Raw genomic sequence first — 25,856 nt, 5'->3', positions numbered from 1 at the left:
GGGGAGAAGAGGGCTCAAACGTCACAGACTCTACTGTTCCTACTGAAATTCAGTAGAGTTTTGTAAATAAATGTTTTTCAATTTTCCATACGGCTTTAGAATGATTTCCAGGGACTTTAAATGGTCTATAATTTTCCACAGTGCAATGGTTGTCTCATGGTAGGAGTCGATTGAGTTTCCCATTCTGCCATTTATACACTCACTCCTCACAGTGTGACTTTTTCTCCTTGGTATTTACCTAAAGTAACCAAAAACTTACGTCCACCAAAACCTGCCCAGGGATGTTTATAGCAACTCTATGCGTAGCTACCAAAACTTGGAAGAAACAAAGACGTCCTTCAATCAGTGAATGGATAAATAAATGGCGGTACCTCCAGACAAGGGAATATTATTCCACGCTAAAAAGAAATGAGCTGTCAAGCCATGAAAAGATATGGGAGAATTTTAAACGCATATTAGCAAGTGAAAGAAGTCAGTCTAAAAAGTCTGCATACTGTACGATTCCAATTACATGACATTCTGGAAGAGACAAAACAACGGAGACAGAAAAACGATCAGTGGTTGCCAGGGCTTGGGGAGATGCAGTTGAGTAGATGGAGCACAGAGGACTTTCAGGGATGTGAAAAGACTGTATGATACCGTAATGGTGGATACGTGTTATTCTACATTTGTCCAAATGCATAGACTCTACAACACCAAGAGTGAGCCCTATGGGCTTTGGGTGATTATGACATGTTAGTATGGGTGCATCCATTGCAACAAATGTCCCCTTTGGTGGGGGATGTTGATAATGGGAGAGGCTGTGTGTTGCTGAGATGAACTTCCAGAAAAGCTCTCGAAAGGGGCTGTAATCTGCAGGCAATGCTCTTTGCCCTTCCACCTCGTGGCCTCAAAGACAGGCGTCCTGCCTGGAGGTATAGAAACAATTCGTGAGCCTGGGGCCAGATGCTGGCCACAATCTCGGGAGGGTGGGACAGATTGTTGCAAGAGTCTGAATCTTTAACTACATTATACCAGCTCCAGACACCTGGCCCCAGACTTTTCATTTAGTAGGAAAAATAAAACCACGTGTTTGCTTAAGTCACCATTCCTCCTTTACCCACAGTCAATTGAATATGTATTCATTGAATACATAGTTATTGAATATGTATGTACATATTCCTAACTGAATATGTATCCAGGAAAAAAAAAAAACAAACAAGCGATGAGTATACAGTAAAAAGTCAGCCTCTTCATTTCTTTAACTACCAGGTTCTTGGGTCCTTTCCCCAAAGAAAAACCACTGTTAGTATCTTCTTCTAGATCCTTCCAGATACTGTCTGCGGACATGCACGAAAATGCAGATGTGATTGTGTACGTGTCTATTTTTTTCAGGGCTCTTCTGATGATAATTTAAGTCTAGATTCCTAAAAGCTAAGAGTGGGGGGGGGGGGTCTGAAACATACAAAGATGATTTTGTTCAGAGATTCTCAGTGGCGGTCAGAGAATGAGTGGAGTTAGCCACGCTGGTTGACAATCGCTGTGTCTAATAAGAAGCGTTTTGATGAGTGTGTGGGCAGAAGAAGAGGTTGAGCACTTCTGATTTCGACCAAACTCCTCATTTTCCGTGGGCTCCAAGTGAGATAAGTGACAGAGCCAGGACTAGAACCTATATTTCCAGGCATCTAATTCCAGGCTTCTTTTTCACCCAAATGCAAGCATTGAGGACAGAGACTCCGAGCCTGAGGAAGTCCTCCTGGCTGCTTTGCTGCAGGGCAGAAGGTGAAGAGGGGCCAAGTATTTGGGGCCTGTTGGGACTGCCTCGACTGAATAATTCCATTTCCTGTCCCTCCGCACGCGTCGTATGAATATTGCCACATCTCTAACAGCAAGACTTATTTGGACTTTCCAGACCTTTACGTTCCAGAGAGGTGAACAAAGCCATTCTCAGAACTCCACTCCCACCTCCCCCACCCCCACCCCCCAGCCTTCCGGTTATCCCAACTCTTCCGGGACCCGGAGATTTCTAGCATCATTTGCAAGCCATTCTGCCAGGGCAAAGTTATTAACCTCTTTGCTATGAAGGCCCATGTTATGCCAGGACAAGTCTTACAGCTTTCTTTACGGGTGCATGAAACTAAGATCTCAATCTACTGCACGGGATATCCCTCCTCGCCCTTGAGAATGAAAGAAGTTGAATAAATTTCATAAAGACCCCAACTGCCAATCAAATGCAACCAAGAGCCAAGACTCAAACTGAAATAATTCGCTCGTAAGCCATCTAGGGCTGAATCGATTTTTACTTAGCTATTCAATGTGTACCAAGATCAAATCAGAATGGAAAGGGGACCCTCCACACTCATTCATGGCTGCCTTGTCTGAAAAGACGCACGCTCACTTGGTGATGAAGCCTGATGTTCGCGGGGGCTTGGCAGGCAGCTTATAAGGAAGAGTTGATCCAGTGCGGCCTTTCCGCAGCTGAGGATGCCTTTCCTCCAGTTTTTGTTTGTTCATGTGGACCTTGGAAGCCACGGCCCAAATGTTCTCTCTTCCATACATCTTTTCTTATCCCATTTTGGTTATTCGCCTGTGACAGAAGGCAAACCTACAGAATCTTGGTGCCTACTTCGGTCAAGTATATCCTGCTGTCACCTCCTCTGTTGAATTGTAGCTCTTTAAAGGCAGGGACTCTAGTTTATTTTAGTTTTACTTTTTAAAAAATGTTTATATATTTTCGAGAGAGAGAAAAAGAGAGCGTGAGTGGGGAAGGGGCCGAGAGAGAGGGAGACACAGAATCGGAAGCAGGCTCCAGGCTCAGAGCCGTCAGCACAGAGCCTGACGCGGGGCTCGAACTCATGGACCGCGAGATCGTGACCTGAGCCGAAGTCGGACGCTCAACCGACTGAGCCACCCAGGCGCCCCAGTATTTTATTAGTACTTTCTTAGAAAACTAAAAACTTCCTTTTCTTTTTTGTTACATTTTATATATATGTATCTATAAAAATATACATATATAAATAAATAATATACATATTTTATATATGTGTATTATATACATAATATATGTATATATGTATATGTAATATGTATATATGTATGTATATGTATATATGTATATGTAATATACATACATATATATATATATACATATATATATATGGACACCAGACAATACAGCAAAACAAAATCAGGAATACAAACCCTTTGCATTGTATTGTACAGCATTCTAGGCTTTTAAAATTCCTACACTGGCGCGTGCTTGGGTGGCTCAGTCGGTTAAGTGTCCGACTTCGGCTCAACTCATGATCTTATGGTTTGCGGGTTCAAGCCAAGTGTGCTGACAGCTCAGAGCCTGGAACCTGCTTCGGTTCTGTGTCTCCCTCTCTCTCTCTTTGCCCTTCCTCCACTTGTGTTCCCCCCTAATAAATAAATAAACATTAAAAAATAGTAATAAAATAAAATTCCTACATTTGTTATAAGATGCACCAAGGGGCATTCTGTCTCTCTCTCTCTCTCAAAAATAAACATTAAAAAGCAATTTTAAAAAAAGATGCACCAAAATGGAATCATCCTATACATAGTTTTGAATCTACTTTTATATTTCTTTTTTTTTCATTTATTTTTACTTTTTATTTGAGAGAGAGAGAGAGAGAGACAGCGCATGAGTGGGGGAAAGGGGCAAAGGAAGAGAGAGACAGAATCTCAAGCAGGCTCCACGTCTAGCACAGAGCCCAGCGCAGGTCTCGATCCCACAACCCAGGTATCGTGACCTGAGCTGAAATAAAGGGTCAGAAGCTCAACTGACTGAGTCACCCAGGTGCCCCATCTACTTTTATATCTCAATAAATCGTTAACATCCGTGATTATCTGGTCACCTTTTTTTTTTCACATTTTTTAATGTTTATTTATTTTTGAGAGAGACAGAGACAGAATGTGAGTGGGTTGGGGCAGAGAGAGAGGGAGAAGCAGGCTCCAGGCTCTGAGCTGTCAGCACAGAGCCCGTCACGGGACTCGAACTCACAGACTGCGAGATCATGACCTGAGCTGAAGTCGGACGTTTAACCGACTGAGCCACCCAGGCGCCCCAATCTGGTCACTTGTTTTAAATGAGAATTTGAAATTTGGTTTTTTTATTGTAAAGATGTGTGATATGGTTTATAATATGATTTGTAAACATTGAGAGAATATGGAGTCGCATAAAGCGTCAAGATTTTCTTTCAATCACGACACAGAGACCACTGTTTACATTGTAGTATAGTGTTCAATATACTGAATGTAGTAGATTTTTTCCTGTGACAGCAAGTATATGTATATGTATCACATTCTTTCTTTCTTTCTTTTTTATTTATTTATTTATTTATTTATTTATTTATTTATTTGGTTTCACGCCCAGCATGGAGCCCAACATGGGCCTTGACCTCACGACCCTGAGATGAAGACCTGACCCGAGGTCAAGAGTCAGATGCTTAACTGACTGAGCCACCCAAGCGCCCCGCATACGTTTCTTTAAATATGTTCATTCTTACACCCAGTTTTGGTTTTTACTGAACGTATCAATGGACATCTTTCCATGTCAAATACATAAACATCGACATCTTTCTAATATCGGCCTGTGTAGATCTGCCACAATTTAATAAACTTCCTACTATCGAGCACATTTTTCCCTAAACTACTTCCTCTTATTAACAGATGTTATCAGTGGTTTAAAAAAATTTTTTTTAATGGTTTATTATTTATTTTTGAGAGAGAGCGAGACAGAGTGCAAAGAAAGCAGGGGCAGAGAGAGAGGGAGACACAGAATCCGAAGCAGGCTCCAGGCTCTGAGCCATCAGCACAGAGCCCGATGCGGGGCTCGAACTCATGGACCGCGAGATCACGACCTGAGCCGGAGTCGGACGCTCAACCGACGGAGCCACCCAGGCGCCCCTCAATGATTGTTTCATAGGCGTTTGTCCTTGTACACTTTTACAGGTCTTGGTACGCATTACCCTCCCATAAAACGTGTTTGTTTTTCGATTTCCCAGAGTGTCAGAAGAGAGCCCCGTGCGCAACGGACATAATAAATGTTGGGCAGATAAATGAATGGATTCCAAAGGCGTTTGCCCCTCCCTCAAATCTTTTTTCTTTTCTTTTGAGACCTCAGAGAAAGATCAATGGAGGCCCCAGTCCCCTTGGGAAGGACCCAGAGTAGAGGCAGGGTGTGCATAACCACCTCAAGTCTCTTGAACCCTGAGAGGGCGTGCCTTGTTCTGAGTTCGCCTGTAGGTGAGCCTCAGGGCTGGAGCCAGGGCCCGCTCCCTGTAGCTAGCCAACTCAGCCCAGCCTGTGCCTCCCTCCCTACCACACTCCCCTGGACCACCCTGCACCCCTGCCCAAGGCTTTAGGCCTCTTCATAAGTCACATTTACACTCCACAGGCTCATGCTGTGTCCTATGGCAAAAATTAAAGCAAAGCACAGCGTGTACAAGTTACTATAAAGCATTCAGCGCAGGTGTGATACTGAACATATTTTTTTTTTCTTAATAAAACTTACTTATTTTGATGGAGGGAGAGAGAGAGAGAGAATGAGAACATGAACAAGGCAGGAGCAGAGAGAGAAGCAGAGACAGAATCCCAAGCAGGCTCCGAACCATCAGCGCCGAGCCCGATGCGGGGCTCGAACTCATGAACTGGGAGATCACGACCTGAGCCGAACGTGATTTTTTTTTTTTAAGTCTATTTATTTATTTTGAGAGAGGGGGAGAGAGACAGAGAACGCAAGTGGGGGAGAGTCAGAGAGAATCGCACCGTCCTCACGGAGCCCCGTGCAGGGCTCGAACTCACGGACCGCGAGATCATGACCCGAGTCGAAGTCAAAAGTAGGACGCTTGACCGACTGAGCCCCCCGGGCGCCCCTGAACCCCATTCATTATTAGCACCTAACACGAGGTGTGGAAGGAGTACTGAATTTGGAATCCCGGGTCTCAGATTTGAGTCTGGCTTCTCCCGAGACACAGCGCTCCTTCTGCGCATTCACTCGCTCACCTGCAACATGGCGGCTGTACTGAGATGGGCCTCCTGGGAGCTGGGTTAGGATCAGATGAGGGGGTGAATACAAAAGCAAAAGGGGCGACCATTGTACAAGTGTTTAAAGATGTTATTAATGTTTGCCCCTCCACTTGCTACATTTCCCTCCTCTTGGCCTTCCTAAGATGGGTTTCTCCACTGAAAGAAAGGAACGGACTGACATGGTGCGGAGGAAAGCGGGTCCAGGGGGCTAGAAAGGCCCCATTCTAGTCCCGGGGGATTTGAGCTTCAGTGTCGGGTAAGAGGAGGAAGTGAACAACACGACCCCTAAACGCCCGTCTGGCTCTGAGATGAGAGTCAGTCAGCTATTTTGTGACTTCAGGCCAGTGTTTTCTCAGAAGGCCTCCGTTTCCTCTTCTCGAAAATGACGGGGTCAGGCTGGGTGACCTCTCTGATCGTTTCCTTCTGGGATTTTACACAACCCCAGTGACCTGCCCTCTGACACCCTGTCCTCTGGTGTCCGGGCTCTTGTGCCACCCACCACTGGGCCTTCCGGGTGGTGGCCTCGGGGAGCCAACAGGTCATGGGCTGTGGCTTCTTCTCTCCTCGCTCTTTGGCTTTCGCGCTGCTGCTCGCTCACTGACAGCCGAGTGACAGCTTGGCAGGGTAAACCACCCCTTCCATCAGGAAGTGTCAGTCCCAGGGCGAGCCGGGGCTGCCCACAGCTCTGCCTTCCCCATGCGTCAGGATTCAGCACACTGATTCTGTTTCAGGGTGGAGCTCGGCCTCTCCAGCCCATTCCCACTGTCCTTGGGCCCTGAGTGCTCTAGATCAACTCCTTCTAGATCATCTCCTTCTAGATCATCTCCTTCTAGATCAACTCCTCTAGATCACCTCCTTCTAGATCAGCTCCTTCTAGGTCATCTCCTAAATCAACTCCTTCTAGGTCATCTCCTTCTAGATCAACTCCTTCTAGGTCATCTCCTTCTAGGTCATCTCCTTCTAGATCAACTCCTTCTAGGTCATCTCCTTCTAGATCAACTCCTTCTACGTCATCTCCTTCTAGATCAACTCCTTCTACGTCATCTCCTTCTAGATGAACTCCTTCTAGATCATCTCCTTCTAGATGAACTCCTTCTAGATCATCTCCTTCTAGATCAACTCCTTCTAGGTCATCTCCTTCTAGATGAACTCCTTCTAGATCATCTCCTTCTAGATGAACTCCTTCTAGATCATCTCCTTCTAGGTCATCTCCTTCTAGATGAACTCCTTCTCGGTCATCTCCTTCTAGGTCATCTCCTTCTAGATGAACTCCTTCTAGGTCATCTCCTTCTAGGTCATCTCCTTCTAGATGAACTCCTTCTAGGTCATCTCCTTCTAGATGAACTCCTTCTAGGTCATCTCCTTCTAGATCATCTCCTTCTAGATGAACTCCTTCTAGATCATCTCCTTCTAGATGAACTCCTTCTAGATGAACTCCTTCTAGGTCATCTCCTTCTAGGTCATCTCCTTCTAGATCAACTCCTTCTAGATGAACTCCTTCTAGATGAACTCCTTCTAGGTCATCTCCTTGTAGATCAACTCCTTCTAGGTCATCTCCTTCTAGATGAACTCCTTCTAGATCATCTCCTTCTAGATGAACTCCTTCTAGATGAACTCCTTCTAGGTCATCTCCTTCTAGGTCATCTCCTTCTAGATGAACTCCTTCTAGATGAACTCCTTCTAGGTCATCTCCTTCTAGGTCCATCTCCTTCTAGATCAACTCCTTCTAGGTCATCTCCTTCTAGATGAACTCCTTCTAGATCATCTCCTTCTAGATCAACTCCACAGACTTCCTGGGCAGGGTCCCATGCTGTCTTCCGCTGAATTCCCTCCTGCCTGGAATGTCTCCCTATGATCTCCTTCAGGGCATGCCTGAAAGGCGTCCTCCTCAATAAATAACTCTTATCTCCGCCATCTTATAAATCATTGCTTCTGAACTCTTTCCATGAGCGCTACACACCTTTTAGCTCTTATTGGGTTCCGTCTTTAAAAAAAAAAAAATGCAGGGCGCCTGGGTGGCTCGGTCAGTTGGGTATCTGACTTCTGCTCAGGTCATGATCTCACAGTCCATGGGTTCGAGCCCCGTGTCGGGCTCTGTGCCGACAGCTCGATCCTGGAGCCTGCTTCGGATTCTGTGTCTCCCTCTCTGTCTGCACCTTCCCCACTCGCTCTCTCTCTCTCAAAAAAAATAAATAAATAAACATTAAAAAAAAAATGCTGTTGCTCCCAGTCTAACTCCTCCGGGGCTGGGGGTCTCTTAGCACCGACGACCCACTTCACGCGAGCAGGCATTGGACGAGAAGAGCACACCATGAGTTATAATTATATATATATATATTTACGCGTCCACTCTTCCTTCAAGATTTTAGTTTGTTTGGGCGGGAGGTGGCAAACTTGGGCAGAAACTTATGAAGGTCAAGGCTCTGAGATTCCTCTTGGGAATGGCCTCACCCTCCTGTTCAGCCCGAGTTCCTGAGACCGTCATCCCTGGTACCAGGAACAGTCTCCCGAATGACGGACACAGGCTTCACTGAACCGGCTTCACTGACAGCCTCTGCTGTCGGACAAGCCTGGATTCGGATCCCGGTGCTACTGCTGGTGAGCCGTGTGACCCTGATACGTTACGTAGCTTTTCCCAGCCTCTGGTTTCTTATCTGTGCAGTGGAATAGGACTGTCTCCCTCACAAGCTTGTCACGAGGCTTGGAAGTTAACTGCTGTGGAACCCCTTAGCTCGGGGCTCAGGACACGGCGGCTGGTCACGGGGACTGGTATACTCCCCTCCTAAAGAGGCATCACCGAGCCATCTAGATTGTGTTTTGTTAGTGCCCGCTGAACGGCACAGGCCAGGTTCGAGAGGCTCGGAGGTGGGGAAGTCGAGGCATCTTGTCATTTGCAGAGGGCTTTTAGTACGTCCTGTCACCATTCCTCCGACTGCTCTAAAGGGTGAGGGGGTGCAGGCCTCGTTACATTTTTCAAAGGAGAAACCTCAGGCTCTGGGAATTTAAGCCGTTCGCCCAAGGTCGGTGTGATTATAAAAATACACGCTCGCGATGAGGGAAAACGGGTCTCAGACTTCGACGTAGATTTGCTTGTTTCATTGCAAACCCTCTTTCCACAACACACTGGCTGGGTCAGGAGGAGGGGAGGGGCTCGCTACGGGCCTTGGTAATGATGAGACCTGGAGACAGAAGGAACGGGGAAGGTGTTCCAAGCAAGGGCGTTTTAGTATCGAGGCAGGGACAGTCAGGTTGGATTCGAGGAAACATGATGAGATGTGCTTTCTTGAATAGGAGGAAACAATGGAATTAAGGTTGAACATACACTGGAGGGCCTTGAATGCCAGACTAAGGAAAGTGGGCTGCGTTCCCTGGAAAGCCATTGAAGCTTTCAGAGGAGGGGACCCACGTGATCTCGCCAAGATGGGGAGGGGTCTCTCAATCATGACTCATGAGAAATGGTCGAAGGAATTGATGTCTAACCTGGAAAAGAGAAAACTCGTGGCGTGGCGGCGGGGGCGGCGGGAGGGGAGGGGCGTAAAAAATCCGTTTACCAGATTTGGAGGAGAACAGGGTCATTGCTGGGTGAAGGGAGAACAGACAGTTCACGTGGGCTCAATGAGGGATTGGAGGGGGACCGAAGCAGCAGGGTAGATGCTTTAGGGAGACCAATTCTCAGCTCAAAGGAGGGAGAACTTTCTGGTCCTTTCAGTGCTCTTGAACCCCAGTTTACTGACAGTTCATGGCACGCCCCTGGCCCCGGGGTGCGCTGGGGATGGGGCAGTGATGGATACGGACAGCTCCTGCCCTGTCCTGCCCTGCCTTCATGGAGCCCCTATAAAGATACACCTTGAACAGAAGCGCCCCAGAAATGGATGTTACAGCCGGAGCTGTCTCACGTGAGTTTAGGCTGCTTTGACAGGTGCAAGCCCCCCACCACCCCCGTCACGGGCGTTTTCAAGAGAAATTTGTCAGGAAAGGGGATGCTTGTGCTCAGAGAAAGCCTGGGCCGCTGAACTCCCCATAAGACTCTGTGCCTCTCCGCAGGTTGCAAAATCTCCGGCCACCCTAAATCCCATAATTGGAGGGAGAGAGACAGACAAAAAAAAAAAAAGGGTAAATGATGAATTAACGTTGCCTTTTTTTACAAAGCCCAGACTCGCACGTTCATCTTAACCGAGGCCACGGTGTGGAGTGTGGCCGAGCAGGAATTTCATCCTGCGTGTCGCTGGGTGACTCCACCTACGAGCTGAAAGTCATTTAGCTAGAATTGTGACATAAACATGCAAATTATGGCCTGCCTGCAGGTCGGGGCTGTGTCTAGAACCGTGGTGCAATCCTCCAACACCTGACATTAAGCCGACTCCGGGCAGACTCTGGTGGCACCGGCAGGGCCCTGCCCCTGGTTAGCAGGCTGCAGGGGAGCGGGCTGGGGCGGCAGGGAGGGGAGGAAGGAAGCCAGCCTGATGTCTGCGCCACCCCACCCTGTCTACGGAGGAGCGTCGTATGTCATATCCACGATTGCATCGCGTTGAGCCTGGCTACAACCCTGGGAAGTGTGTAGGTAGGCCAACGAGGAAACTGAGGCTCAGAGAAGTCAAAAGATCCTACCAAGGTCACACGGTGGGCCAGCCACAGAGCCCGGCTTTCCGTCAGGGTCTTCTGGGTCTGACCTGGGCGTCTTTCTACCACACCCGGGTTAAGACTGATCAGCCACAGACCCTTCCAAGGGAAGACCAAGCGGCCAGGCGCGGCTGTCCGTGCTTGGTGGGTCCCAGTGAAGAATCTGCACCACTCGGGACTGGGGGTTCTGTAAGGATAATCAGAATACTAATAACGTCGATACTAACGGATGGCATTGGGCTATGGCAGACAGACATGGGCTAAGTGCTTCATTTTCTGTTTGCTTTGATCTGGCTCTATTTCAACCTGTCAACTTCACTAACGAGGAGACCGAGGCTCGGAGAAGTGAGGTGATGTGGCAGAAACAGAATTTGGTCCCCTGTGTCTGTTACCTCTGGGTTCCTCTCCAAGGGCAGCACCACCTCCCGGTCACCTCTGCAGGTGGCCTTGCTAGGTCACTGAAAGGGTTGGGGAAGAAAAATTTCCTCTGCCCCTCAACGCTCATTCTGGCTGGTCTATGAATGAAACCGATAGGAGACAGATTAGCAGGAGGAGATCGAATTTAATTACATACATGCGGGGAATCCACATAGACGTGAGCGATTCCCGAGACCGTCAGGCAAGATGAGGTATGTGTGCCCTCTTGGACTAAGGGGAATGGGGTAGGGGTCTGGGGCCTCCGAGCGAAGGAAGGCAGTGCACCCCTGGAAGAACGGGAAGGGCCAAGGTTTGTTGGGTCACCGAGGAACAATGGGACAAAGGGAGGATTTGGATCAGACAGGCCTTGCTGGGCTCCTCCCTATCCACCAAGCCAAGTTCATGTCACGCTGCCATTATCTACGGTGATGGCACCCTTCCTGGAGCAGTTCTTTTGTAAAAAACCATTTTAGGCCCCTGGGGAGGCGGGAGGCCAACGTTTCTCCCTGACCTTGATTGTTTTCAGCTTGAAAAAAATGCACGTGCCCAGAGTAGTGCATCTTAGGGCGACTCACGCTGAACCCCTACGGTTCCGGCCTCTGAAACTTCCCCGGAAGTTTCCCATATTAAAAGATGAGCCCGGGACTGTGGAGTGAGAAAAACGGGCTGGTAGCCGAGTGGCGAGGGAGCTGCAAAGGGTGGGAAGACACAGATTCTAAGGAGGACAAGCCGGAAAGAACAAGGGGAAACACGTGTGCCCGCAGCCCCTTAAAGCGGCTCCCAGTCCCAGGAGTGGGGCCGTCCATAGTGGGGCCAGGTGTGGCGACCTGGCCCAGGGGATGGGCGGTCTGCGCGCCACCTGTTGAAAAAGAGAAGCTGATAGAGGACACAGACTGAAAACGCGCCCATGGAGGAAACTGGGACACGTGCTCTCCAGCCGGCTCTCCGATTCATAAATGCGGGAAAGTATGAACAAGGAGAGTTTGGTTTTGTCGTTGCTGTCGGCTCGCGGCGTGAATGTAGGGTGCTTTTTGTTTGCTTGCCGGCTGGTTGAGAGGGGGGATAAGCTGTCTGCTTCGTGATGCTGCTGGCTTCTGGCGCCTGGGAATTGGCCCTGGAAATCCTCACTTTAAGGTCAGCTGTAGGGCTTGTCGCCAATGGTCTTGAGAGCAATGAGCTGGGTCTGCTTTGGTGTGGTTTGCATGAATCCAGGAGGGTTTGTTCTTTTATTTTGATCACGGTGTAGGTGGTTAGCTTTACCTCGTAAGGTCTTCCCCAGCGAGGTGACAGCTCATGTTTTCTTCTAAAGACCTTCTTCTAAAGGCCAGGAGACTGGGATGGTAGGGCTTGTCCAATATTCTGGAACTTTATAAGAGGCAAGGGCACTGCTTCTGGACATCGAAGCCCCGTTTCTTGACAGAGTTTTCCTACACTCCTTTTTCTGTCTAGACTGCTACTGTCCCCTTGCCCTGATGATCGAGGGTGATGCAGGGTATGGAATTTTAATGAGTACCCCCGAGTTTTGGCAAGTCAGTGGTTCATCTCTGCCGTAAAATGAGTTTCCCGGTCCGACTCAATCCATAAAGGGATGCCAAAATGAGAAAAAAAATCTCAGTTATTAATGTCCTTGCCACTGCTGTGGCATGGGCTCATCTAGTTGGATAGCATCAATCCATCCACCAAACATGCAGACAATAACCAGTGAGAACAGCCCGAGGCCAAGGGAAAATGTACAAAATCCATCTGAAGTACAGGAAAGGGCAGGGTGGGCCCAGGAGGACTTCCTGGGGGGGGGGGGGAGGGGGGGCATCACTTCCTTCCAGAAATTTGGTGAGATTCGCAAGGAGTACACAGGGAAACCATTTGCTCAGAAATGTTGTGGATATCAGGGCAATACCAATTGACTCTTAGTTCCTTCACGATCCCCTGTCTGCACATATGTCTCATTTGGTGCAAGAAAAGTACAAGCCAAAGGATTAAAAAAAAAAAAAAGGTAGGGGGCTCTAGGAGGTCCGTTTGGCCTGATAAATATATAATTCACCTGGTAATTGTTTGGCACTCTTTGTACACGACTGTCTTTTTCAGATGGTGGGGCCTCTGCCTGAGAGTTAATAATATCGGTCAAGGATAAAGGCAGGTTTAAAAATTGGGTGGAGAGAGGTGTCTGAGAGATCCTCTTGTGGCCTTGAGACCATTTTGATACTCGTAAGGCAATCAAGGGGAAGAGAGTGGGCTCTCCGTGATCGGGGGATAGTAAGGTAGCTGGATTTCAAGTGTTAACAACCACGTAAGATGATGGAAGCGTTGGTCAAGAGCTTGTTCACAAGTGGTCTGTCGCTGTGTAGAGGGGTGCTGGGTCTTATGAACTTGGAAGAGAGCAGACACCACATGGGGAACACGGAGGGGAATGTGGGAGCCTAACGTAAGAGCGTTGGCTTTGTCGATCCGAACGCTGCCGCTGCATGTAGACATGGGGCCGCACCTGATGTCACAAGGTCTAACTGGCATGAGCAACATACTACGAAATGTATCTGAGAGGCAAAAGATCGTCCTAAAATGCCTGCAGCAATCCCATGATTTTTATGGCAGTATAGATAAAAAGGTTGGTTAAATTCGGTAAGCCAAGAGCTGGGGGTGCTGACGATGTTAATTTCAAGGCTTCAAAGGAGGTTAATGTCTCTGAGAGCCAGGGAACATGCTCTGAGGGAACATGTCTGGAAAAAGGGGACACAAGGTTAGCAAGGGTTGCAAAATTAGAGATGCATGGGTAGCCTCAGCCAGCTGCCTCTAAAACATTACTCTTTCGTTTGGGGAAGAATTTTGGACAAAATTGACTCAAGGCATTTTAGGGTGAGCTTTTAAATGCCCTGGGATCATCTCATGTCCTAAGCAGATAATAGTTGTTTGCCCCCATTGAAGTCAGAGCTGGACGCCCTCTGGCCTCACTCAGCTAGTGCCTTTAGGAGAATGAGGGTCTGTAAGAGCTTAGTTTGATTACAAAGCAAAAGATCTGTCAACATATTGAACCAGCGGTGGAGCCTCTGGTAAAGGTCACAGAATCTAAGTCTGCTTTAAGTACGTGGAAGACATTGAGGGAGACTCCCAGTGTTCCTGAAGTTCACGAGTCAGTACTAAACTGTCTCCCTCTGATTGTGAGTGCGGAAAGAAATTGTGAGTCAGGGTGCAATGAGATGGAAAGGAAAGCTGAGCAGCGATCAGTCACTATAAACCAGGCGGCCTCAGCATCAGCGGGAATCGAGGTAAGAATAATAGCCAGACTGGGGACTGAAGGGTGCAGAAGAAGTACAAAGGCTTACGGCCCTTCGATCTTGCACCAAAAGACAGATCTGATTCCAGTCTGCATCAGATATACCTTCATTCTTTATGGGCAAGCCTGGAGTGTTACAGGGTCAAGGAGTAAAGAAAAGCACGCCCTCCTGCAAGAGAAAGTCTAGCAGAGATTCAACTCCTCACTCGGCGTGGTCGGAGAGAGCATTCAGGCGTCCCCCGCTTTTCCAAAAGTTCACATCACACTACTTGGCTTTTACGAAAGACCCACACTGGTCCCTGTTTTCGCTAACTGCAAGAAATCCCAAGAGGATTTTTGTTTTTTTACGGGAAAAGGCAAAAAGCGTTTGTCTCGTAGTGAGCCCTTATAGAGAGAGGCTGCACACACCCCGAGCACGGTGAGTGGCCCCCCCCACCGCCAAGCTCCTTCCCCGGGAACTACCCTCAGCATTCAGCGTCAAAACACCAAGAGCTTCCAAGTGTCTGTGAGCATCTGTGCTTTGTCTTGATGTATTTTGTGCATCGGTTAGCAAGATGTGTCTTGAGGTATCCGCAGAGCCTAAGAGAGGTTAATTTTGAATCTTGGCTGACGTGAGATTTCATAGCGGTGCTCTGCCTATGTATAGGGAGGGAAACCCGTACTGAGCTACTGCTAGAACCCGTTTATTCCTTCCCCAAATTAATGCCGTGCACACAGGCTCAGCACTCAATCCAACCCCGTGTGCATGTGTAGCCCAGGAACGAATTGGGACATCTTAAAAAAAATTTTTTTTTAATGTTTACTTATTTTTGAGAGAGACAGAGACAGAATGTGAGCAGGGGAGGGGCAGAGAGAAAGGGAGACAGAATCGGGAGCAGGCTCCAGGCTCCGAGCTGTCAGCAGAGAGCCCCACGCGGGGCTCGAACTCACAAACCGTGAGATCATGACCTGAGCCGAAGTCGGATGCTTAACCGACTGAGGCACTCAGGTGCCCCTAACTGAAACATCTTTTAGAGACATCTTCTTCAAAGGTGCCTGGGTGGCTCAGTCATTTAAGTGTCTGACTCTTAATCTTGGCTCAGTTCTTAATCTCAGGGTGGTGAGTTCGAGCCCTGTATTGGGCTGCACGCCGGGCGTGGAACCTACTTTAAAAAAAAAATTAAATAAATAAAGACTTCCTCTTCAGAGGAATTAAAACCAAAATGAGTTTCTAGCAAGGGAAGTAAGAGATTTGGGGCTAGGCCTGAAGGAAGGGAGATAAAAATGCCCTTTTCATTGCATTTTATAGTGGCATTAAATCTATATAACATACTTCTACCTAAAAGACTTGCTGGTGAGCAGTTTGAAACTAGAAAGGTGTTGGGCACCTGGGTGGCTCAGTTAGTTAAGCATCTGACTTTGGCTCAGGTCATGACCTCATGGTTCACGAGTTTGAGCCCTGCTTCGGGTGAGCCCCGCTTTTCTCTCTCTCTCTCTCTCTCTCTCTCTCTCTGTGCATTGTGGGATTTTCTTCCTCTCTCTCTCTCTCTCTCTCTCTCTCTCTGCCCCTTGCTCACTTGTGCCCTCTCTCTCTCAAAAAAGAAAAGAAAACTAAAGAAAAGACAAGAGAAGAGAAGGAAAAAAAAGAAAAAGATATTGGGGAGGGCTGGGACGTGTGCAGTGAAAGGCTGCCCAGACTCTCCGACAGCCTGAATGGGATCCGAGGGGACAGGTGGGGAAAATTCTTTGAGCCGATAGTGGAGAAAATCACACAGTGTCATTTAAGAAATGTTCCCCATCCTCTATTTTCGGCTTAATAGTGGGTTCTGGGGTGTGGCTAGGTTCAGCTGACCCGTCATTTGAGGGGGAACTGTCCCTCAAGAGGAGATAAATGAACTTTCTGATGGTGATGGGGTTTAGCGAAATTGCTTCTTAAACTTTTCTTTTTCTTTTTTCTTTTTTAAATGTTTATTTAGTTACTTTGAAAGCGAGAGCCGGGGGAGGGGCAGAGAGAGAGGGAGGGAGAGAGAATCCCAAGCAGGCTCTGTGCTGTCGGCCCAGACACGTGTCGAGCCTGACACAGGGCTCGATCTCACGAACCATGAGATCATGACCTGAGCCAAAATCACGAATCAGATGCTTCACCGACTGAGCCACCCAGGTGCCCCAAGCTTTCCTTTTTCTGAACCGCGGCACAATTTTTCTTTTAATGTTCTAGATTCTTACAATATCTGCAATTGCCTGGAGGCAAATAGGGAACGGGTTTTGCATTCTGTCAGAGTCACCCTCTTGCCTTTCCAAAGATTCAGATTCAAAGATTCTTGCAAAAGCAAGAATCATTGCTTTAAAGTCTTTTTTTTTTTCCTTGCCCCCTGGAAGCCGGCTCGGTTGGGCAAAAAGGAGGTCTTGGAACCCCAGTCTCTTCCACTTCTGGTTAGCACACCTCCAGATGGCAGGGACCAGAGAGAGTACCCTCCCTAGGCTTAAAGTTAAGCTCTCAGTTGAGAACACAGAACAAGATGAAAGCAAAACCTAACCCAGTTTTTTATATATGCACATTCACAGCTTTAGCTAAGCCCTGGTTCTCTCCGAGCCACACTGATACCTCAGAGGGGTGGGGGACAGTGTGTTGTCCAGCGTGCCTGGTTGGACAGAAGTTTCCTTGAGGTCAGCAGGGGATCTAGTGTCCATCTGACCTATTCTGTGGCCAACTTATTCTAACCCGGGAGTCTCTGGGCAAGGGGGCTAGTGCTCTAACAGCTCTCAAGTGCCCCACCCACGCCCACCAATTTTGTGACTTTGGCTTCCAAGATGTCCCTTGGCAACAGCTTTTTTTTTTTTAATTTAAATTTAAATTTTATTTTATATTTTATTTTATTTTATTTTATTTTTGAAAGAGAGAGAGAGACAGAGACAGAGTGTGAGCAGGGGAAGGCCAGAGAGAGAGGGAGAGAGAGGGAGACACAGAATCCGAAGCAGGCTCCAGGCTCCGAGTTGTCAGCACAGAGCCCGACGCGGGGCTCGAACCCACGAACTGTGAGATCACAACCTGAGCTGAAGTCGGGCGCTTAACCGACTGAGCCACCCAGGTGCCCCTTAGCAACAGCTTTTACCTCGTGGGCATAGTGGCCCACAGCAAGCTTGTCTAAACAGACACTGGTCTGGGAGAACCATGAACTCAGCAGTCTGTGAGGCCGGCTCCATCAGTCGGCTTATAGGACCTACACTTGTGTTCGTACCCTTCTTATGACAAATGACACAGAAGACACAGAAAAACGGTGACTATCTCTGAGAGGAAATGGGTCAGTAAAACCCAAGAGCGCTCTATCAAATTTACCAGAGCCATTAAAACCGAGGAACGACTTCCCCATATGTTTTTTCCCTGCTCATCTCAATTTAGAGACAGAGAGAAAGGACTCCCCACTTTTGCTCCACCAGATGCCACAGACAGAGATTCCGGGCTGCTGCCGTGGTAAGAATTCTTACCTCTGCCGGCTGTTTGTCCTAGGATCTCTCCTCTGCCGGCTCTTTGTCCTAGGATCTCTCCTCTGTAGCGTCTCCAGCCAGGACAGTCTACCCAGCTAGCCGCGCCAACTATTGAGAAGGAAAAGTCTTCCTCTACTCCTCAAGGTTCTTCTGGCTTGTCTAAGAATTAACTTGATATGTGGGGCGCCTGGGTGGCTCTGTCGGTTAAGCGTCTGGCTTCGGCTCAGGTCATGATCTCACTGTCTGTGAGTTCGAGCCCCACATTGGGCTCTCTGCTGACAGCTCGGAGCCTGGAACCTGCTTCGGATTCTGTGTCTCCCTCTCTCTCTGCCCCTCCCCCGTTCATGCTCTGTCTCTCTCTGTCTCAAAAATAAATAAACGTTAAAAAAAAAAGTTAAAGAAGAAAAAGAATTAACTTGATACGAGACAGATTAGCAGGAGGAGATCGAATTTAATTACATACGTGCGGGGAATCCACATAAACGTGAGAGATTCCCGAGACCGTCAGGCAAGATGAGGTATGTGTGCCCTCTTGGACTAAGGGGAATGGGGTAGGGGTCTGGGGCCTCAGAGCAAAGGAAAGCAGTGCACCCCTGGAAGAATGGGAAGGGTCAAGGTTTGGTGAGCAGGTCGCTGCTGGGCCACCCAGGAACAACGGGACAAAGGGAGGATTTGGATCAGACAGGCCTTGCTGGGCTCCTCCCTATTCACCAAGCCAAGTTCATGTCACGCTGCCATTATCTGTGGTGATGGCTCCCTTCCTGGAGGAGGTCCTCTATAAAAAACCATTTTAGGCAACTGGGGAGGCGGGAGGTCAACGTTTCTTCCTGCGTGTTTTGGGCCTTGACTGCTGTCAGCTTGAAAAAAATCCACGTGCCCAAAGTAGCATCTTAGGGCATCAGACCCATTCAGCCGAAATGATCCACGAAGTTCTTCGGGTCTCGAGTCACAGCCAGTGGGGGCCAAGACCCCCACTCAAACCCCCTCGTCAGGGTCCAGCACTCTTTGTCATCCACCCCTCTGCTCTCTTCTTGGTCATTTGCCAGAGCCAAGGTGGGGAGGGGGGGGTCACATTCTGCCTGTCATGGGTGTGATGGCATCTCGCTTGGCCAGCGGACTTCAAACAGGCTCTGGAGGTGTTCACATATGGGTGTGATCTCCCGGTTTGCAGAGACTCAAGTTAACCCCGTTTCTCCCGCTGTGAGATAGAAATCCTATGTCATAGGATTGCTATCAAGATGAGAAAAGGTAACAGATATGAGATGTTTGATCTGCCCACGGCGAGCACTAATTTGACGGCGGTTAATATTTCCATGTTTGGGGCCCCTGGGTGGCTCAGCCGGTTACGATCTGACTCCCGATTTCGACTCAGGTCGCGATCTCAAAGTTCGTGAGCTCGAGCCCTGAGTCGGGCTCTGCGCTGACAGCACGGATCCTGCTCGGGATTCTGTCTCCCTCTCTCTCTGCCCCTACCCGCCCCGCCCCCCCCCCCCAGCCAAATAAACAAATAAACTTTCAACACTTCCGCGTTTATGGTGATTGATTGATTCACTTATCCAAAAATACATGTGCCAAGCCCGACGCTAGGCTCTGAGAAGATGCGAGTAACACACAGCCCGTGTTTCCCAGAGCTCAGTCTAGGGATGGGGGCAGACGTAAACAGGTGATCTGGTGTGGTGACATGCATCGGTAAACGAGGTCCCAAAGTGCGCACGGCACAAAATGCCCGTGGGAGCTGAGAGGCTGGACAGAGGACGCTGATTTCTCTTTTCCAACCCACCTGTCTATTCCGTCTCAGCTTTCTCAAGGCCCAGCCTGCCCACCTTGTCCCTAGAGACTGAATCTTGTCTTTGTGGTGCTAGGTCTCCATTCCCCCTCCACCTCTGGGGGAGGCCTTGAATCGTCTCTGCTCTGTCATGAATCTTTGAAGCATTATGCTACATTTTTTTTTTTTTTTTAGCATTTATTTGGTTGTTTATTTATTTAGTTCGTTGTTTTTGAGAGAGAGAGAGCAAGCCGGAGGAGGGCAGACAGAGAGAGGGAGAGAGAGAATCGCAAGCAGGCTCCTCGCTCTCGGCGCAGGGCCCGAAGCCGAGCTCGAACCCACGAACTGTGAGGTCGTGACCTGAGCCCAACATCACGAGTCGGATGCTTCACGGACTGAGCCACCCCAGCACTCCGGCATTATGATGTTTTTAAACTCCTTTGTCGATCACAGGAAACCTCGGTGCTTGTAAATACCCACAAGAGGGGTTTGGGGGAAAATACGTAAATGACAAACAAGCACACACAAGGGGTAGACTGTCTGGGTCCCCCCCCACCCCCATGCCCCCCTCCACCTTTTTTAAACCGGTGTGGAGCCTGGGCCCCGAGACAGACCATGCAGGACCTACCCTCCCTCTTACAGAGAGCACGAGGCAGAAGTGGCATGACACCGTGTCACGACTACGCGTTCTGTGGCTGTCCCTGCTGCTTCTTTAGAAAGAGTTGACCTCCCGGAGGACTTCTTAGCACCAACTCTGGACAAGGTACCTGGAGAAAAGCATGACATCATTTCCTAAACCCTACAATCCAGGAAGTTTGTCTTCGGGAAAAAAAAAAAAAATCATAAAAGTGAACGCCTGGTGTTTCTTATCTCCCTTCTTCTCCCTAAGCTGGTCTTGCACAAGCAGGATGACCTTCCATTGGGTGACAAGTATGTCGTAAGTGAAACGTTTACACGCACGACAGGAATGACCTGGTGCCTCGCCCACCTCATTAGAATTCTAATTGGATGTGTAGGAGAGGCTGCTATAAATGGTAAGGAGATCCCCAGCTGTCTCCCCATACCTTCTGTCCGTCTGTCCGCGCCATTCCCAGAGAAGAGGCAGAGGAAGGCGAACATGACGGGTGAGTGCATGGCGTCTACTCTACAGGTCCTTGCTGGAAGCTTCTCCTGGACCAGCCTGAGAGGCCAGTGTTCAGCTCGGGACAGCTGCCCCAGGGGCTCTGAAGGCTAGATCTTAGTATTTAAGGAGGGCATTCAAAGGCGCCTCTTTCTCAGTGGCTGCCTAGTCCCTCCAGCGTGGTTCCAGGGGTAGAACATGCTTGGAATGTAGTCCAGAGTAATGGGCCGTGTATTCAACCCAGCTGGACCTCACATCCCTCGGACAGATGGACGAGTCTCGCCCCTTTCAAGCCGGCTGAGACCTGCTTCCCGTATTTCTCAATGCGGTTTTCCCAGCTGTCAGTCATGTCGGCAAAGAAAAGCACATCTCAGAGCTCCAAGGGAGAGAGAGAGAGTGATGGCGTGTAAGTTGATTTAAAAAAAAAAAAAAAATCATTAGCGCGGCTGGAATGTTCCTAAGTAAACCACACATCCGGAAGCACCGCAGGCTCTTTTTTGAAAGGGACTTGATGAGCTGAAACTTCCCCGGGGCGGAAGGAGCAGGTGTACCACAGGCCATCCCTGCAAGCAGCATCGGGGAAGGAGGTGAAAAGGAGCTACAGAAAGTACAGGTTTTTTAGTTCTGCGGTCGCCGGTCGCCGGTGGAGGCTCTGGGCTCTTGTGAGCACCCCTGCCAGGCAGCGTGCTAATTATTGCCTGTCATGGGTGCTCAGCCTAGTGGGTTGCCAGAGACGCCAAACCCAAACAAGGCATGAGTCAAACCTGTAAAATATCGCGAGTGGGGGTTAGGACCTGGGGAAGCTTTGCCAAAGAAATCGCTCAGCACGATGCAAACGGCGAAGGCTGGTTACTTCGGAATCCCAAAGAGCAGGCCGGGGCGGGGGGGGGGGCTGCAAACACGAACCCCCCCCCCCGCCCCCCACGGTCCCCCGTTTCCTCCTGTGCACCTGCAGCATTGCTGGGTTGCCGAGAAGAGATCTGGATCCTGCAGACGTTAGCACGAGGGGATGTCAGGGTCCCCTGGGCCGACTCCCTCCCTCTAGGCGGACTGTCGGGGCCGCACAGAAAGTTGGTAGCAGAAGCCAGACTGCCCTTTCCACTCTGTCCTGTTACCAGAGCTGAGCTCCTAGATGAGCGTGTGTGACCTCTGTGACGTGGAAAAGCGGTACCGAACTTGAACTCTCCTCCCCAGCTGCTTTTGTGTTCCTTAACGTCACCGAGCCTCAGGTTTCCGTTTGCAAGAGGAAAGGCCTGGAGTAAATAGACTCCAGGCTCCTTCTAGTAGGTGTGCTCATGCTGTGCCATGAGAGGAAAACCAGGGGCGGGGAGCATGGGCCCCAGGGCCTAGTGTACCCCCCCCCAATAGCTCTGCAGGCCCTGCAAGCCCCGTCCCCCCAAACCTGCCCGCCGTGAGGTTGCTCCACACGTGTGGGCCCAGCGTGTCAGTGCCTGTGACTCGTGGAGACGCTGAGCTCTAAGAGCTCAGCATCTAAATCGACCAGAGATGTCCTAAGGTCACAACAGAAGGTAGACAATAGCCGGTTGGGGGAAAAAAAAATCAATTTTTTAAAAAGGCAGGGGAGAGACAGGTGAATTATCTTCACTCCCTTCGACGTGTCACATTGTCACACAGGCAGTTCCTAGCTCAGCGTTTAGCCCCCCAGCCAGGCGGTGCTCAGAAAATGTTTTCCGAATGAATGAATTTTACCTGTTGGACACCTCGGGAAAGGAGCCAAGGGGAGGTGCAGACGGGGACAAAGACAAATGAACTGTGGTCTCTGCCTTCCGTGAGCTCTCAGCCTGACAGCGCTTGGAAACACCAGCTGGTAGGCAAGTGACCCGCAAAGTGAACTGTCACGAGGCTGCATTGCGAATCGGACCCCCGTGCTGTGGGGGCCGAGGTGGGGAGGAGATTAACTCAACCAGGGATGGCGCCGGGGGAGCGAAGCAGACGGCATTTGGTCACAAGGAGTCGGGCACGGCGAGGAGTTTTGCGGGGTGAGGAGTGTTCTGGGCACAGGGAACAGGAAAAGAAATGTGGGTGGGCCGGCAGGCGTGACCCAGGGGACCAGCAGGGTCCCACGTGTGCAGGTTTGAGAGGACTCTGTGTCCCGTTCCTAACTTAAGGTTCTAGTTGGAATCTGCAGGGGCTCAGACAGAGCAGTCTGGGCTGCGGTGGGGACCACGGTGGCAGACGAAGGCGTGGCTGGCAGCGGTGGGGGGGGGGGGGGGTGTCCTGGGCCTGCTGCCCACTGGGGACATTGGGCTCACCTGCAGGGAAAGCCTTGTTCCCTCTCCCCCAGAGCCACTTGGGGGCCCGGGGTCAGAGGTACAAACCTGTGGGAGGCCAGGACCGACCTTCTGGGGACGAAACCCTCCGTCCCCCTGGGGCCGTCAGCTTTCTTGCCAATTGCTTTACTGGGCAGACCACTACCTTCCGGGCCTCGTTCCCGATGTGCAAAGGACCCGTGCCATTCTGGGCTGTGGGTCTGCCGCAAAGCATTTTTCCCCGGAGCTGGGACACCGGCGGCTCTTTCTGCTGTAGAAGCAGTCGGGCATTCCTGCTGGGGTCCTGCCTCCGTCTGTAGACCCGGAAGCATCCAAGACTCTCCTCGCAGGGGCCCTCGCTTTGCGTTTCAGCCCCCGGGACCAGAGCAACATCTAGGCTCTCTCTGCAGGCCGAGCCGAGCCGCCCTGTAAGGCTCCGGGGCTCAGGGTTGCAGCCCTCAGGCTCAGCTTGTGGAGGAGGACAGCTGCCCCCTGCCTGCCTCAGGCCCAGCGGCTTCCTCTCACCTGGGGTCGCCGCTGCTGTCCCCCTGCCTTCGTGGGACCCAGACCTGCCAGCGGCTGTATCCCCTTGCAACCCGGGCTGCCCATTTCCACCTTTGCTACCCAAGATTGTATGCGGAGGTCGAATCACCGAAGGGTGACAGACTCACATCCAGACAGGGGCCCTGGGTTGCATCTCAGCTCTGTCTCTGCCAGCTGAGTGACCTTGGGCAGCTGACTTAACTGTGTATCTCAGCTGTCTCCTCTCTGAAATGGGGCTCTTTCAGGGGTGCCTGGGTGGCTCAGTTGGCTAAACGTCTAACTCCAGCTCGGGTCATGATCTCGTGGTTCATGGGTTCGAGCCCCGCGTTGGGCTCTGTGCTGACAGCTCAGAGCCTGGAGCCTGTTTCAGGTTCTGTGTCTCCCTCTCTCTCTGCCCCTCTCCCACTCATGCTCAATCTCTCTCTCTCTCTCTCTCTCTCTCTCTCTCAAAAATAAACATTAAAAAAATTTTTTTAATGGGGCTCTTTTAATATCCCCTTTCTAGATGCTCAGGCCGCATGGCTCATTATTACTTGGGAACTTCTTTTCCTGAGCCTAGTTCCTCCTTGCCTTGGGGTCTGAAGACAGACGCTATGAGATGAAGTCCCTTTTTTTAATCGAGGAGTTTTTCCAAGGAACCTCTCCCACTAAGACCCCCATCCCCGACCCCCTCACCAGCCCCTTCTCAAGTCCCCAGTTCTCGTCTTTGTGTCGTTTTTATTCACCTCATATAACTTCTCAGTCTGTCTCCACCCTGCTGGGCTGTGCTCCACGGATGGGGCAATCCCTCTCCCCAGGGCCCACATGCCGGCCTGGGGTGTGAGCTGAAGGCAGGAAATTCTTTTCCCTATCACCTCGGAGGGGAGGGAACAAGGCCCCAGGGTTTTTGGTAGGGGCTGAGGGATGGGTTCAGAAGGTGTCTGGCCCCCCTGCTCTTAGCCTTAGCTTCCTCCCCCTGTAAAAAGGAGGCAGCGATTTCCCCCTCCTGCTTCCCAGAGCTGCCGTGTGGCTCCGGTGAGGCACTTGGTCGTGAGAGTCCTCTGATGGATGTCCAATGACGCACAGGCCTACGGGAGTGATTCTCAGTCCTGCTGGCATGTTAGAATCACCAGCAGGGTTTAAAACAGCAAAAAACATCCAACAAAACCCACCAATGCTGACCCTAACCGTGAGATCCTAATTTAGTTGGTCTAGGAAGGGGCTCAGGCCAGTAAGACTCTCTAGGCTATTCTTATGTGCGGCCAGGCTGGAGACCCACGGGGCCAAGAGGTTCTCACCTGTCTTTGGAAGTGAAGGGGCCAAGGAATCCTTCTTCCTCCCCGTGCCCCTGACCATGTAATGTCAAGGCAGGGAGTAGGCCATGGGGGCCCCTTCTCTCTGGCAGCTTCCTGGCACCGTGCCAAAGTTGGTGGCAGCTAGGAGTCACGTGTGGTCAGGCAGAACTTGGCTTCCAGTCTGGGCTTGGGTCCAGGAGCTGCCTGAGCATGTGCTACTTGGCAGATGACGTCAGCCAACTGGATTTTCAAATCTCTCATCCGTGAGATGGGCATAATGACATCGTAGGGGTTTTGTAACTATCGAAGGACGTAACGCAGGTAAAAAATGCACGGTGCCTGGTGCATCCGAGGCCCTCGATGGCAGCCCATGAGAAAGCTCAAGCCCTCTTCTATCCTGTGTTGCTATTGCCATTATGTGTGGGAAGGAGCCCAAGGGATTTGTCCCTCTGCCCTGCCCCCGCTGGGGCCCAGGCCTTAGTGAAGGGCACACGTTGGATCCCAATAATAACCCTACAAGGGAGGATGTTCAGGTGTCACTGTCCCTTCTACAGATGGAGATGTGGGGAGCTTGCCCAAGGCCCTCCAGACTGCCAGTGCAGGGCTCATGCCCCAGCACCCCAGGGAGCTTCACCAGCCCCTTGTTCAGCTGCCCGCAGAACCCCGTCTTCCCCACCAGCTGGGTGCCAAGGGACAGTACCCCCCCCCCGCCCATGCTGCACAGGGATTGAACTTGTCCGAACGTGGTGGGGGTGGGGGTGGGACGAAGGGAAATGGGCCAGGCTCAAGAGACCTGAGATCTGAGAGGAAAGCCCTGTGTGCCCAGGGCCAGTGGGAGACTGGCCAGGAACTAGGGGGTGTTCCAGGTGCCTAGAGGGGAGTGACAGGGAGAAGAGGGAGAACTGGGAGTGGTTCACAGCCCCTCAGTGACCAGGATTTCAGACCTGGTTTCTGAGCCAAGCTCTGCTTCTAAACTACCCTATAACCCTCTGGGGGCCTCACTGTTCTTCCTGTAAGACGGGAATATGGGATTACATCACTGTTTTTCAAGCTGCCTGTTGTCACTCATTAGAAGACTGTAAAATCA

General features: G+C 50.3%; 1 protein-coding gene across 1 annotated transcript in view; it reads left to right on the top strand.

The window, feature by feature from the left end:
- The first annotated feature begins 20,553 nt into the window (after nt 1-20,553).
- TGM3 (transglutaminase 3) overlaps nt 20,554-25,856 on the top strand; it is a 39,005-nt gene continuing 33,702 nt past the window's right edge. The window contains exon 1 of the mRNA XM_058685103.1: nt 20,554-20,686. Coding sequence (XP_058541086.1) covers nt 20,680-20,686 — 7 coding nt within the window. The 5' untranslated portion in view covers nt 20,554-20,679. The remainder of the gene's footprint in view (nt 20,687-25,856) is intronic.

The sequence above is a fragment of the Neofelis nebulosa genome, chromosome 9, assembly GCF_028018385.1.
Source record: "Neofelis nebulosa isolate mNeoNeb1 chromosome 9, mNeoNeb1.pri, whole genome shotgun sequence".
In the NCBI taxonomy this organism is placed as follows: domain Eukaryota; kingdom Metazoa; phylum Chordata; class Mammalia; order Carnivora; family Felidae; genus Neofelis; species Neofelis nebulosa.
This window is presented reverse-complemented; position numbering and strand designations above follow the sequence as displayed.